The sequence below is a fragment of the Cetorhinus maximus genome, chromosome 25, assembly GCF_964194155.1.
Source record: "Cetorhinus maximus chromosome 25, sCetMax3.hap1.1, whole genome shotgun sequence".
Taxonomy (NCBI): Eukaryota; Metazoa; Chordata; class Chondrichthyes; order Lamniformes; family Cetorhinidae; genus Cetorhinus; species Cetorhinus maximus.
The window spans coordinates 9,798,414-9,812,128 of record NC_135903.1 but is presented as its reverse complement, the minus strand read 5'-3'; the positions used below and the strand labels follow the sequence as shown (position 1 = coordinate 9,812,128).

The window sequence follows — 13,715 nt, the reverse complement described above, 5'->3', positions numbered from 1 at the left end:
GTACAACCACACAAAAGCCCAGGATTCTCATGACACATCTATTGTATCTCTCGAACATTTAGCTTCATTGTATGTTTTAAGGGAACCATTCATTGCCTGATGTCCAACAAGGCTACATCAGTAAACGGGTTAAAATCCCTCCGTAGACACCAAATTCAGTTTAGAGCAGTTTCAATTATGACCTTTCATCTCAGCCGGAAATCCGTTTCATGTTAGCTGAGAGCACCTGATATCTTTTGGAGTGGGGGCATTTATGATATATTGGTGCAATTTCCTTACAGCGATCTGAGCAAATCCCTTTCAGAAGCTGGTCGTTTGTGAACCTGCCGGAGAGATTTAAATTTTTGAAACGAGCCGGGCGCTCTGACCTTTTGCAAATCGCACAGGACGTTGGACGGGGAGGAAATGGCATTGACTTTGCGGAAGTATTAGCGGGTGTGGCTTTAAAAACAGTCACTCTGATCTGTTTCAGGAAGATTTTGTTTTCGCTCCGTGTGTGTGTTGTTGTTGCAAAAAAAAAAATGCTCGATTCTGGGGCTGAGCAGATCAGAGAGAGGAGGGCAGCCCTGGAACAAGTGATCTCAGGGGCAGCTGGTGGAGAGGGGAGTGAGTGAGGGAGGGAGGGAAGGAAGGAGGGAGGGAGGCGGATAAACAGTTAATGTGATAATAATTCCGCTGCAAAACACACACACACACACACACCCAACGTGCACCGGTCTTGAAGTGATGAATCCGCAGGCTGCGGCGGATCTGGTTTTGCTGCATGTTCTTGCTCCGGATTTGGAGGAGAGGAGCGGCGGCGGCGGCGGCTCCGGTGCGGATTCGGGTTCGGGGCTGGGGTTGAAACCTCTGCCCTGCGATGGGAGCCGCCGCTCGGCTACATTGTTTCAAGATGCCGCCTGCAAACTGCAACATTTCGACTTCCCCGGAACAAAAGGAACCCGGCCGCAGCTGATGGTTTTCCGCAACCTGGTGCGTGCGGAGGACGGGCTGGGACCGGGACCGGGGGAGGGGGGCAGCCGGCCCGCTACCGGGGCCAATGTGGATCCGCTCCGGCTCCCGCTCCCTTTCCCCCGGGGAGGGATGAAAGCGGCTCCGTCTCCCCCCAGCTCCCCGGGCTGCTGCCCCCGGCAGGAGGAGCGGGTCTGCTTCGACCTGGCCCGGGACTTTGGCGGCTTCTCGGTGGCAGGAGGCCGGGGTGAGTGGCCGGGGCCGCCGGGCTGGGAGTGCTCGGCCCCGGCCGCTCCCAGCCACAGCCCCCGCTCCCTGAGCGAGGAACCGACTGAAACCAGCGACGCCGTCTTGGTGCTGGAGGGGATTGAACCCGGGGTCAGCAACCTGGACATGGGCAGCTGTCCGGCCGAGCCGGCGGCCAGCTTCCAGCTTCATCCCCAGCGGGACAGCAGCCCCCCGGGGAGCGACTCCCGATGTCAGCCGCTGCCTGCCGAGGCCGGCTCCGGCTCCGGCTCCACCCCCGGGCTGCGGGAGGAGGACAGACCCAGCCCGGAGCTGCCCAAGGTCCGGCTCAGTCGGTGCTCCAGCTCCCCCAGCCCCTCACTCGGCGAGGACAAGCTGCTGAGCCGCCTGCCCGGCAAAACCCGCAAGAATTCCCTGAAAATCCGCCTCAGCAAACTCTTCCGAACTAAAAGCTGCAACGGGAGCGGTGATCCTGGAGCTAAAAGACATTCAATGGACCTGGAGACATCAGCTGGATGCCTGGTGCAGATCTCCAAACTGCAAGAGGGTTATGACATGAGAAGGTATGAGGCTTCATTCTTGTTTACCTGGGCTGGGGTGGGGGGGATTTAAAATCACTGTTTGTTATAATGTGTGACCTGGTAAACCACAATACTCCATCGTATCATCCTGGTAAAGTGCCCTGATGGCTTGTGTGAAATTCTGATACTGTGCCCAGGTGAGAAATACCCAGCAGGACAATTGAGGCTTTTAGTCTTTCCCTAAACCACCCCAAAGTTTGGAGAGAGCCCTTTTGAGCTCCAGTAGGTTGAAGTTAAGTGCTAAAGGACCATCACTGCTCCGATCAATTTGAAGCCATGAGTTAAAAGTCATCAACAATAAGTGTGGCACGACATCCGTGTATATTGTCTTAAATACTGGATTTATTCCCTATGGTGTAATTTTAAAAATGCCCTCGAACTGTACAAAATCACAAAGGGGTTGAAAAGAATAAATAAGAAACTATTCCCAGCAGCAGAAGGGTCTGTAAACCAAGGACACAGATTTAAGGTGGCTATAAAACAGCCAGAGGCGATGTGAGGAAACATTTTTATGCAGTGGGTTAGTGTGATCTGGAACGCACTGCCTGAAAGGGTGGCAGAAGATGATTCCGTAATTACATTCAGAAGAGAAATGAAAAAAGAAATGAAGGGGGGGAAAACAAATATAGGGCTACAGGGAAAGTTTTTAAAGGGGGCTTGATTAATCAGAGGCCTACCAAAGAGGTAGCATGGGTAGAGTGGCGTCCTTCTGTTTCATTCTTTGATTGTACGATATATGCAGTGGTATGGCAGTGTTGTAATGATGGCTGGCGCTGTCTCTGAGTTCACCTGCAGGAATGCCACAAAATCTTACTGAGCTCTCAGGTTGAATTCAACTGCAGCATCCCAGTTCTCATGACAGAACAGTAATGTTAACTTTTTTTTGAGGGCAGCCATCGAAAAAGATTCTTATACCTTAAATGGATCCATTCTCAACATCTTGCCCAGCCTAATAACGTAGAAAAAATATGTAATTACAGACCCCCCACCGATTTTCTCCTAAAAGCAATGAGTCACACTGAGAAGTAGCTTTTACCCTAGAAAGTCAAACCGCATGTGTAGGTCTGATGTGTCATAGACCAGGGTAACAGAATCAGTAAGGGGCACACGAGGAGACAGGCAACTGTGCTGGAATGAGATGGAGACCAAGTCAGTAGCAAAGTAGGTTCACGTGGTAAGTTCTGGTAAGTCTTTTTCACGTTTAACTATAGGTTAAGAATCACAATCTGACATAGTATTAACCTTCATCAAAGCCGGCTACCTTATTAAATAGAAGAACTGCCTGGCACGGCAGTTAACTGTCAATCGCCTGAAAGCAGTTGGTGCAAGTGCTGTTATTTGCCGTAGTAGGAAGTTAAACTAGCTAGCGACTCATTAGAGGGTCTTTGAAAGAGATGGGCTTTTCAAACCACACGATCAGTAAGGGGCGTGTGAGGAGGCAGGTGACCACGCTGGAGTGAGAGGGAGACCGAGTGAGTGGCAGACTAGGTTCACGTGGGAATTCAGTGCACAGGGTGGGGGAAGAAGTGTGGTATACATAGGAGTTATTCTAACTTAATTAAGAAAGTAATTAAGTTAACCAAACAGTATAAGAGAGCCCATAAAGTAGCAGGAGTTCAGAGAGAGAATCCATAAAACAGTGGAGAGAGAGAGGCGGGAGTTTACAGATATAATCTATATGACATCATAGGATTCCCATAAGTTGATTGGTAAGTATAGGCCTTTCCAGACTCGGCACCGAGGAGATGATTGGTGAGTGACAGGTGAGTTATTATGTTACATTACTGTAGTAAACACTTTATATAAAGTTTAAGGAATGTCAGTGCAGCTTGGCCATGTGGAATGTGCATCCTGCAGGATATGGGAAGTTGTGCAGGCACAAAGAGCCCTTAATGACTACATCTGCAGGAAGTGTCACCAGCTGCAGAAGCTTGAGCTCTGGGTTGCGGAATCCGAGTGTCGGCTGGAGTCACTTTGGTGTATCCGCAAGTCAGAGGATTACATGGATAGCACATTTGGAGAGGTGGTCACACCTCAGCTAAGAAGTACACAGGCAGAGAGGGAATGGGTGACAGCCAGAGTATTTAAGAGAAACAGGCAGGTAGTGTAGGAATCCTGCACAGGTGGGGAGGAGGAAGAGTGGAAGTGCTGTAATGATGGGGGATTCCATAGTTAGAGGAGCAGACAGGCCTTTCTACAGCTGTAGACATGACTCCAGGATGGTATGTTGCCTCCCTGGTGCAATGGTCAAGAATGTCACAGAACGGCTGCAGGACATTCTTGTGGGGGAGGGCGAACAGGCAGAGGTCATGATCCACACTGGGACCAATGACATAGGTAGGAAAAGGGATGAGGTACGGAAAGCAGATTTTAGGGAGTTAGGAAGGAAATTAAAAAGCAGGACTTCAAGAGCATAACTGATAAGGATATATCAGACAGTGCTATCAAGGTAGGTAGAATACTTGGAAAGTTTGGTAGAATTAGAGTAGGCAATAGTAAGCCATTAGATGGGATCAAAGTTAAGAGGAAAGTTAAAAAGCCTAAGCCATGTATGTGAATGCACGGAGTGTGGTTAATAAGATTGGTGAACTTCAGGCCCAGGTTGACAAATGGAATTATACTATTGCTACAACAGAGACTGGTTCAAAGAAAGGCAGGACTGGGCCTTAAATATTCTTGGGTACGAGGTGTTTAGGGGAGACTGGAAAAGAAGAAAAGGGCGGGGTGAGTGGCAGTATTGATTAAAGATAACATTACAGTATAGGAGAGAGAGGATGTTCCAGAGGGGCCAAGGATGGAATCTCTCTGGCGAAAGGTAAGGAATGAAAAAGGTACAATAATATTGACCGGTGTAGTATATAGCCCACCAACTAGTGGAAGGGGTGTAGAGAAATAAATCTGCAAAGAAATTACAGACAGCTGAAAGGATTAAAGTAATTATAATGGGGGCTTCAATTTGCCGAATATAGACTGGGATAGGAATAGTGCAAAGGGACAAGAGGAGCGAGTGTTCCTGGATTGTGTTCAAGGTAATTTTATGCAGCAGTATGTTTCTAGTCCAAGAGGGCAGGCACTGTTGTACCTGGTCCTGGAGAATGATTTGACCCAAGTGGATCAAATACCAGTGGGAGAGCATTTAGGTGACAGTTATATTGTATCATAAGGTTAGGTTGGCCTTGGAAAAGGACAGGGAATTATCCAGAGCAGCGATAATTAATTGGGGGAAAGCTCATTTCAATGGGATGAGACCATCTGAGTCGAGTGAGTTGAAATCAAATTTTGGCAGAAAAGACAGTGGCTGAACAGTGGGCCACCTTCAAAGAAAAAATATTGCAGACAATGTCAAGATATATTCCCTTGAAGGGGAAAGGAAGGACAAATAAATCCAGAGGTTCCTGGATGACGAGATAGAGGTGAAGATGGAAAGGAAGAAGTGCGCGTATGACAGATGTCAGGTAGAAAATCCAATGGAGAGTCAGGCTGAATATAGAAGGACCAGAAGGGAAGTGAAAAACTAGGAAAGCAAGGAGAGAGAGCATGAAAAGAGACTGGCAGCTAACAGAAAAGGAAATCCCAAGATCTTCTCAAAGCATATAAACAATAAAAGGCTGGTAAAAGAAAATAGTGCCGATTAGGGATTTTAAAAAAAGGGGACTTGCACACGGAGGCAGTAAAAATAGCAGAGATATTAAATGAGTATTTTGCATCTGTCTTCACAAAGGAAGAAGATGCTTCCCAGACTGACGTGAGCCAGGAGGTAACTGGTACACTAGAAGAATTTACAATTGAGAAGGAGGAGCTGTTAGGCTATCTTTACTTAAAATAGATAAGGTGCCAGGGCTGGATCAGATACATCGAAGGGTACTGAGGGAAGAGACACTAGTGATAGTCTTCCAGTCTTCCTTAGAAACAGGACTGGAGAATTGCGACTGTTACATCCCTGTTCAAAAAGGGGTGCAAGGCTAAAGCCGGCAACTACAGACCAGTCAGTTTGACTTCAGTGGTAGGGAAACTTTTGTAACTGTAGTTCGGAGCAATATCAATAGTCACTTAGACAAGCACAGGGTAATTAAGGAAAGCCAACATGGATTTGTTAAGGGAAAATCATGTTTAACTTGCTTACTGGAGTTTTTTGAGGAGATAACACAGAAGGTAGATGAGGGCAACACTGGTGATATGGGGTACATGGATTTTCAAAAGGCATTTGATACAGTGCCACACAACAGACTTGAGCAAAAATCATGGAATAAAAGGGAGAATAAGCACTTGGATAAGAAATTGGCTGAGTGACAGGAAACTGAATAGTGGTTAATGGGAAGTTTTTCACATTGGAGGAAGGTTTGTAGTGGAGTTCCCCAGGGGGTCAGTGTTGGGACCCTTGCTCTTCCTGGATATATATTAATGACCTAGGCTGTGGTGTTCAGGACATGATTTCAAAATTTGCAGATGATACGAGGATTGGAAACCTTGTCAACTGTAATGAGGATAGTCTTGAACTTCAAAAGGTGGAGTGGCAGATGAAGTTCAATGCAGAGAAGTGTGATTTGATTCATTTTGGCAGGAAGAATATGGCGAGACAGTATAAAATAAAGGAAGAGACTCTAAAGGAGGTGCAGGAACAGAGGGACCTCGGTGTATACGTACATAAGTCATTGAAGATGGCAAGGCATGTTGAGAGAGCCATTAATAAAGCATATGGTATCTTAGGCTTTATTAATAGGAGCACTGAGTATAAGAGTAAGGAGGTCATGTTGAACTTGTATAAGACACTAGTTAGGCCTCATCTGGAATACTGCGTCCAGTTCTGGGCGCCATACTTGAAGGATGTGAAGGCATTGGAGAGAGCACAGAGGAGATTCACAAGAATGATTCCAGGGATAAAGAACTGTAGCTATGAGGATAGATTGGAGAGATTGGGATTCCGTTCCTTGGAGAAAAGAAGGCTGAGAGGAGACTTGATAGAGGTATTCGAGGTCCTGAGGGGTATGGACAGGGTAAATAGTGAGAAACTGATCCCATTCGAGAGCATCAAGAACTAGAGGACATAAATTCAAAATAATTGGCAAAAGGAGTAAAAGTGATGTAAGGAAAAATGTTTTCATCCAGAGGGTGATTGGAGTCTGGAATGAACTCCCTGAGTGGGTGGTGGAGGCAGGTTCGATCAAGGTATTTGAAAGGGAATTGGATGGCTATATGAAAAGGGAGAATGCGCAAGGTTATGGGGATAAGGCATGGGAGTGAGACTATGTAGAATGCTTTTTCGGAGAGCAGCATGGACTTGATGGGTCAAATGGCCTCCTGCGCTGTAAAGATTCTGTGAACAGAGGTGGCTTAGTTCCCTTTGCTGAAGGACATTAGTTAATGCTGTTAGAGTTTTTATTGCAGTTTTTGTATTCATTTTCTGCAGTACCAACTCAAACAGAGGCAGGTTCATGAAATTCAATTCTATAACTTGCCAGAGTAGGACTTCTTAAATTTAATTTCAAAGATATCTGGAAATCATAACATTTTTAAAGAACTAGTATCATTAGTAAAAGTGACCCTGAAGTTGTTGATTTTGTTGTGGAAATCTAATGGGTTCACTAATTTTCTTTAAAACCTTAAACCTTACCTGGTCTGTCCTGCATGTGACTCTGGCTCTATACCAATGTGGCTGACTCTTGGCAAGCCACTCAGTCTTTGTAGCAGTTTGATACAGCTACCGCCTTCTCAAGGGCAACTAGGGATGGACAATAACTCCAACTTTGCCAGTGATGTCAACATCCAGAGAATTAAGTTGCTATGATGGGGATTTGAATTCTGTGGCTGGATTACTTTTCCGATATTATAGCTATGAGGCTACTGTGGCCCATGTTATGATTCCACGGATGACAACGTCCGTCACTGAACTGGTCATACTTTACCTGAATGGTGAGTGCTGTGCTGCAATTTAATGGTTGAGCAACTAGACAAATTGCAGTTGAGCCTGAGAGCATCCCTCCTTGTAGTCTACAGACTTGCCACTTCACTTCACAGGGGTCACTGGCTGACTTTCCTGTTCATTAGTCTAGGGATCCTTAGACCAATTGTAGCAACCAATACTGCCACCATTCTTGTGAGGAGCTAACTTCATTTGTGGGTATCAAAAACACAACTCTCCTAATCTTTACGATAACTATTGTCACTTTTTTTTCCTTAAAGGATGATATTTAGTGTACAATATTGATACAACAATCGTATAATGCAAGGAAATATCATGATTGTGTGATATCTGATCAGTCTGAGTTGTATTACGCTGTTATAATTCTTCCACCATTGGAGGCTGTGCCTACAGTTACCTAGGTCCCAAGCTGTGGAATTTCCTCCCTTCACCTCTCTACCTCACTTTCCTCCTTTAAGACACTTACCTCTGACCAAGTTTTTGGTCATCTGACCTAATATTTCCTTGTGCGTCTCGGTGTCATACTTTGTTTTATAGTGTTCCTCTGAAGCACCTTTATTAAGGGTGCTCTATAAATATAAGTTGTTAGTCATGAAGCATCTGTTCAAATACAGTGAAATAGTTGAAGTATCTGAAGCTGAATTTTATGAAATTTTTAAACTAATGTGAATGGTCATCCCCACAATGAATCGGAGGGTCACTGTTTTAGGGACAGGGACATTACACCATGTTAACACGTGCAGTTAAATTGTAGGTGTTATCACTTTAAGGCAACAAGACCCAGTTGCTCCGCACTCTTAAAGCAGAAAATTAGGTCAGTTAAAGATCAAGCTGCTGATCAGAATCTTGGCTTTGTGGGAAAATTAATGTAAGAAGCTGTAGATATTCTGGCTTCATTATTAACCATGATACAGAAGTTTGCTTTAGACAATGTGTGAGACATCAGGATTGATGACCTATATTGAGAATGTTTTGTGGGTATTACTGCTCATGGTGAGTCAGAGGCTATTTTAAAGTAAGTAAAATTTAAAGTAAGCAAAGTATTATTGTCAAAGTGTTACAGGAAGTGCATTTGACAATTACAGGAAGTACCTGTTTTATGCAAGATTTTTAATATATTACAGAGGGTTGCTTATTTTTAAAAAGGCAAATTTCGGAATTGCTATTTACTTTCACTGAAGAACCAGTTGCACAGTCTTATATTTTTTTGGGGGGAGGTTGTGACATTGAGAAGCCATTGTGAAGAGCCAAGGCCCAGGGAGCAGAGGCACCATCAGCACTGAAAATAGTAGGAGAGACACAGCAATAACTAACCTGTGTTAGTTAATGACACCAAACTTAGATTAAAATAAATTGTGGGTTGAAGGAAGGAGTGAAATAATGAGATTGCTATTTTGAGATTCTGGAAAATATTTGAAAAGTAGGTGGTGATTAAATGAGGCTGGTGAGGATTCATGGAGGGAAGAGTCTGGATGCAGTATTGGAGTTTGGGGAGAATAGGAAGGGAGTGTTTGGCAGAGCACTGACTATAGTGTCATTAATATTGATATAAAGTTGAGAAATTTGGCAACAGAGAGGGAGGTGACTTATTCTGTCTGGTCCCACAGTGATAAACTGTTGATCAGTTAAGATTTTCCCTAATCCTTTGAAGAACAGCCTCCGGAATCCTGTCCACAATATCTACTTTGCTCTATTCCTCCCCAGCCATCCTGTTTAACAATATTCTGATCCAAATTAGCTGTGGGAAACAGCTTCCAAAGTGACAGCTGAGCTGGTATGTGAAACCACAACAGAATTCAGATCTATGTTCACTTCATCTACAGATGAGATTCTAAGTTAACGAAGTCTTTATGCATATACTCATACTTACCCTCATCCTCACCAACCTGCCTGCCGCAGATACATCTATCCATGACAATATTGGTAGGAGTGATCACCGCACAGTCATAGAAACAATGTCCCGCCTTCACATTGAGGGTACCCTCCATCGTGTTGTGTGGCACTACCATCGTGCTAAATGGGATAGATTTTGAACAGATCTAGCAACTCGGGACTGGGCATCCATGAGGCGCTGTGGGGCATCCATGAGGCGCTGTGGGCCATCAGCAGAATTGTACTCGAACACAATCTCTAACCTCATGGCCCGGCATATCCCCCACTCTACCATTATCATCAAGCCAGGGGATCAACCCTGGTTCAATGAAGAGTGTAGGAGGGCATGCCAGGAGCAGCACCAGGCATACCTACAAATGAGGTGTCAACTTGATGAAGCTATAACACAGGGCTACTTGCGTGCCAAACAGCATAAGCAGCAAGTGATGGACAGAGCTAAACGATCCCACAACCAACGGATCAAATCTAAGCTCTGCAGTCCTGCCACATCCAGTCGTGAATGGTGGGGGACAATTAAACAACTCACAGGAGGATAAAGTTGCATAAATATCCCCATCCTCAATGATGGGGGAGCCCAGCACCTCAGTGCAAAAGATAAGGCTGAAGCATTTGCTACAATCTTCAGCCAGAAGTGCCAAATGGATGCTCCATCTCTGCTTCCCCACCCCAGATGCCAGTCTTCAGCTAATTCAATTCACTCCATGTGATATCAAGAGACAGCTGAAGGCACCAGATACTGCAAAGGCTATGGGCCCTGACAATATTCCGGCAATAGTACTGATGACTTGTGCTCCAGAAATTGCCGTGCGCCTAGCCAAGCTGTTCCAGTGCAGCTACAATACTGGCATCTACCCGACTGTGTGGAAAATTGCCCAGGTATATCCTGTACACACAAAGCAGGACAAATGCAACCATCCCATCAGTCTACTCTCCATCAGTAAAGTAATGGAAGGGGTCATCAACAGTGTTATCAAGCGGCACTTGCTTAGCAATAACCTGCTCGCTGATGCCCAGTTTGGGATCCACCAAGGCCACTCAGTTTCTGACCTCATTACAGCCTTGGTTCAAACATGGACAAAAGAGGTGAACTCCTGAGGTGAGGTGAGAGTGACTACACTTGGCATCAAGGCAGCATTTGACCGAGTGTGGCATCAAGGATCCCTAGCAAAACTGGAGTCAATGGGAATTGGGGGAAAGCTCTCCACTGGTTGGAGTCATACCTAACACCAAAGGAAGATGGTTGTAGTTGTTGGAGGTCAGTCATCTCAGTTCTAGGACATCACTGCAGGAGTTCCTCAGGGTAGTGTCCTAGGCCCAACTATCTTCAGCTGCTTCATCAATCACCTTCCTTCCATCACAAGGTCAGAAGTGGGGATGTTCGCTGATGATTGTTCAGCACCATTCATGACTCCTCAGATACTGAAGCAGTCCATGTCCAAATGCAGCAAGACCTGGGCAATATCCAGGATTGGGCTGACAAGTGGCAAGTAACATTCGTGCCACATAAGTGTCAGGCAATGACCCTCTCCAACAAGAGAGCATCTAACCATTGCCCCTTGATGTTCAATGGTATTACCATCACTGGATCCCCCATTATCATCATCCTCGGGGTTACCATTGACCAGAAACAGAACTGGAATAGCCATATAAATACTGTGGCTACAAGAGCAGGTCAGAGGCTAGGAATCCTGCGGTGAGTAACTCACCACCTGATTCCCCAAAGCCTGTCCACCATCTACAAGGCACAAGTCAGGAGTGTGAGGGAATATTCCCCACTTGCCTGGATGAGTACAGCTCCCCCAACTCTCAAGAGGCTTGACACCATCCAGGACAAAGCAGCCCGCTTGATTGGCACCATATCCACAAACATTCACTCCCTCCACTACCAATGCACATTAGCAGCAGTGTGTACCATCTACAAGATGCACTGCAGGAATTCACCAAGGCTCCTTTGACAGCACCTTCCAAACCCATGACCACTACCAACTAGAAGGACAAGGACAGCAGATAGATGGGAACACCACCACTTGGTAGTTCCCTCCAATTCACACACCATGCTGACTTGGAAATATATCGCCATTCCTTCACTGTCCCTCAGTCAAAATCCTGGAACTCCCTTCCTAACAGCACTGTGGGTGTACCTACACCACATGGACAACAGTGGTTCAAGGAGGCAGCTCTTCACCACCTTCTCAAGGGCAACTAGAGATGGGGAATAAATGCTGGCCCAGCCAGTGAATCCCACATCCTGTAAAAATGAATTAAAAAAAATATGAAGTTGGGTTGCAAAACGGCCTTGATCTCATTGAATGGCAGAACCAGCTCTAGGGGCTGGACAGCATACTCTTGGGCACAGAAACAATGGACCAAATGATGACCTCCTGTGCTGTGTGATTCTATGACTTTGAAGATGTAGGGATTGATTTGAAGTTTGGGGTTTGAAGTAGTGCAGGATGCTTATTGTGTCAGGACAATGATTCTTGTAGTGCAGAGGTGAAATCAAGTAGCAAGAGGAGGGACAATAGCTCTATGACTGTGTCAAGTTTGAGTCTCTCATGGTAAGCTTTAAGGAACCCACATTTGCTTTAGCCCAGTTGGTTCGTAGGCAGGTGGACTGTAGGTTCAGTACCGAGCCATTTCAGGTACAATGATCCCAGCTTTGACTGCCAACCCTCACTGCGCAGTCTTGCAATGAAGCACAGCTGTATGGTGAGCTCCTGGTAGACAGTCAGCAATTGTGAAAATATACAAAAGCAAGAGTCAGAAGAGGAGGGGAATGGTCCATAAAGTACTGAAAAGGCATGAAAGTTAACATTAAAGAAATGTGTCTGCTGTCTGAGCCTGTGTTTCTGTATAACACTAACGAATCACTGTGTAATGATCCAAAGGACCCTGGACAAGGTGGGTCAGTGTGTATATGGAATTTGACATAAAGTCATGATTAGGTGCAAGAGAGGTGACAAAATGGGTTAGTTATTAGATGGGATGAACTCCAGCTAGTGGAATAGCAAAGGAAAGTGGGTGTTTTGTTTGTTAGGTCATCAAACCCATTGGTTCTATGTTCACATGTGATTGAGAAAAGATATTATCCCTAGGGGTGTGAATTAAAGGTCGAAGGAGATGATTTTGAATTTAAATCAGTTTGGTACGTCTGTCTCTGCAGCCCTGTGTTCTGTGAGGCCCTTGTGCTATAGAATAATTATTGGAGGGAGTCCAGAGGAGGTCTCATGGGGATGAGTTCTGAGAAAAGATTGTCTGCATTGGGACATCGCAGAATGGTAGTGAGACTGGACAGAAATTTTCAGGCATTTTGTAGTATGGAAGTTTGGTCCATTAAATTTGAGCTCATCCAAAACTCTGCTGTCCGTATTCTGAGTCACACTGAGTTGTGTTCACACACAATGTTGTTCATTTATCTAGATTGGTTCCTGGTCCGGCAAGGCCTCAAATTTAGAGATATCTTTATTGTGTTCCTGTCTTTTCATGGGCTCACCTTACCCTACCTTCTATAGTCTCCTTCAGTCTGCCAACACTGAACTCAGAGACACTGACCTTTTGAGCATCTCTGTCCACCCACCAACCAACCTACCATCACTCCTCCATGATGACTATGTCCCATTAACCATTTAGGCTGTAGGGTCTGGAAGATCCTCCCCAAATCCCTTTGCCTCACTCTTGTCCTTTTAAGACTCCGCTTAAAACCGACCTCTTTGGTTGCCCATCCTGTGTTCTCCTTCTTTGGCTTGATGCCAATTTTTGCCTGATTATGCTTCTGTGAAGCATTTTCGTATGTTTTACTGCAGTATGGGCACTATGTAGATGCAAGTTGTTCTGTTGACCACAGGATTCAAGAATTTGGTGACACGGTAACAATGTCAAAGAATAGAAAATTTTGCCAGCATTTTTTTTGGAAGGGTGGGAAAGATGGACCAATGGCGATCTACAGCCCAAGACATTGCTTTATTCCATTGTCTTATTGTTTATCATTTCTACAGCACCTTTTAATATAGTAAAACATCCAATATGGTCATTATTACATCTGTTTGTGGGAGGTAACTGCAAAAATTGGCTGCCACGTTTCCTTCATTACAGCTGTGACAACACTTCAGAAGTACTTCAGTGGC

At 45.2% G+C, this 13,715-nt stretch overlaps 1 protein-coding gene across 2 annotated transcripts in view; it reads left to right on the top strand.

The window, feature by feature from the left end:
• The first annotated feature begins 644 nt into the window (after positions 1 to 644).
• Positions 645 to 13,715, top strand: part of socs7 (suppressor of cytokine signaling 7) — a 66,006-nt gene continuing 52,935 nt past the window's right edge. For both annotated transcript variants that reach the window (XM_078529379.1, XM_078529378.1), the window contains exon 1: positions 645 to 1,760. In XM_078529379.1, the coding sequence (XP_078385505.1) occupies positions 727 to 1,760 (1,034 nt within the window). In that variant the 5' untranslated portion in view covers positions 645 to 726. The remainder of the gene's footprint in view (positions 1,761 to 13,715) is intronic.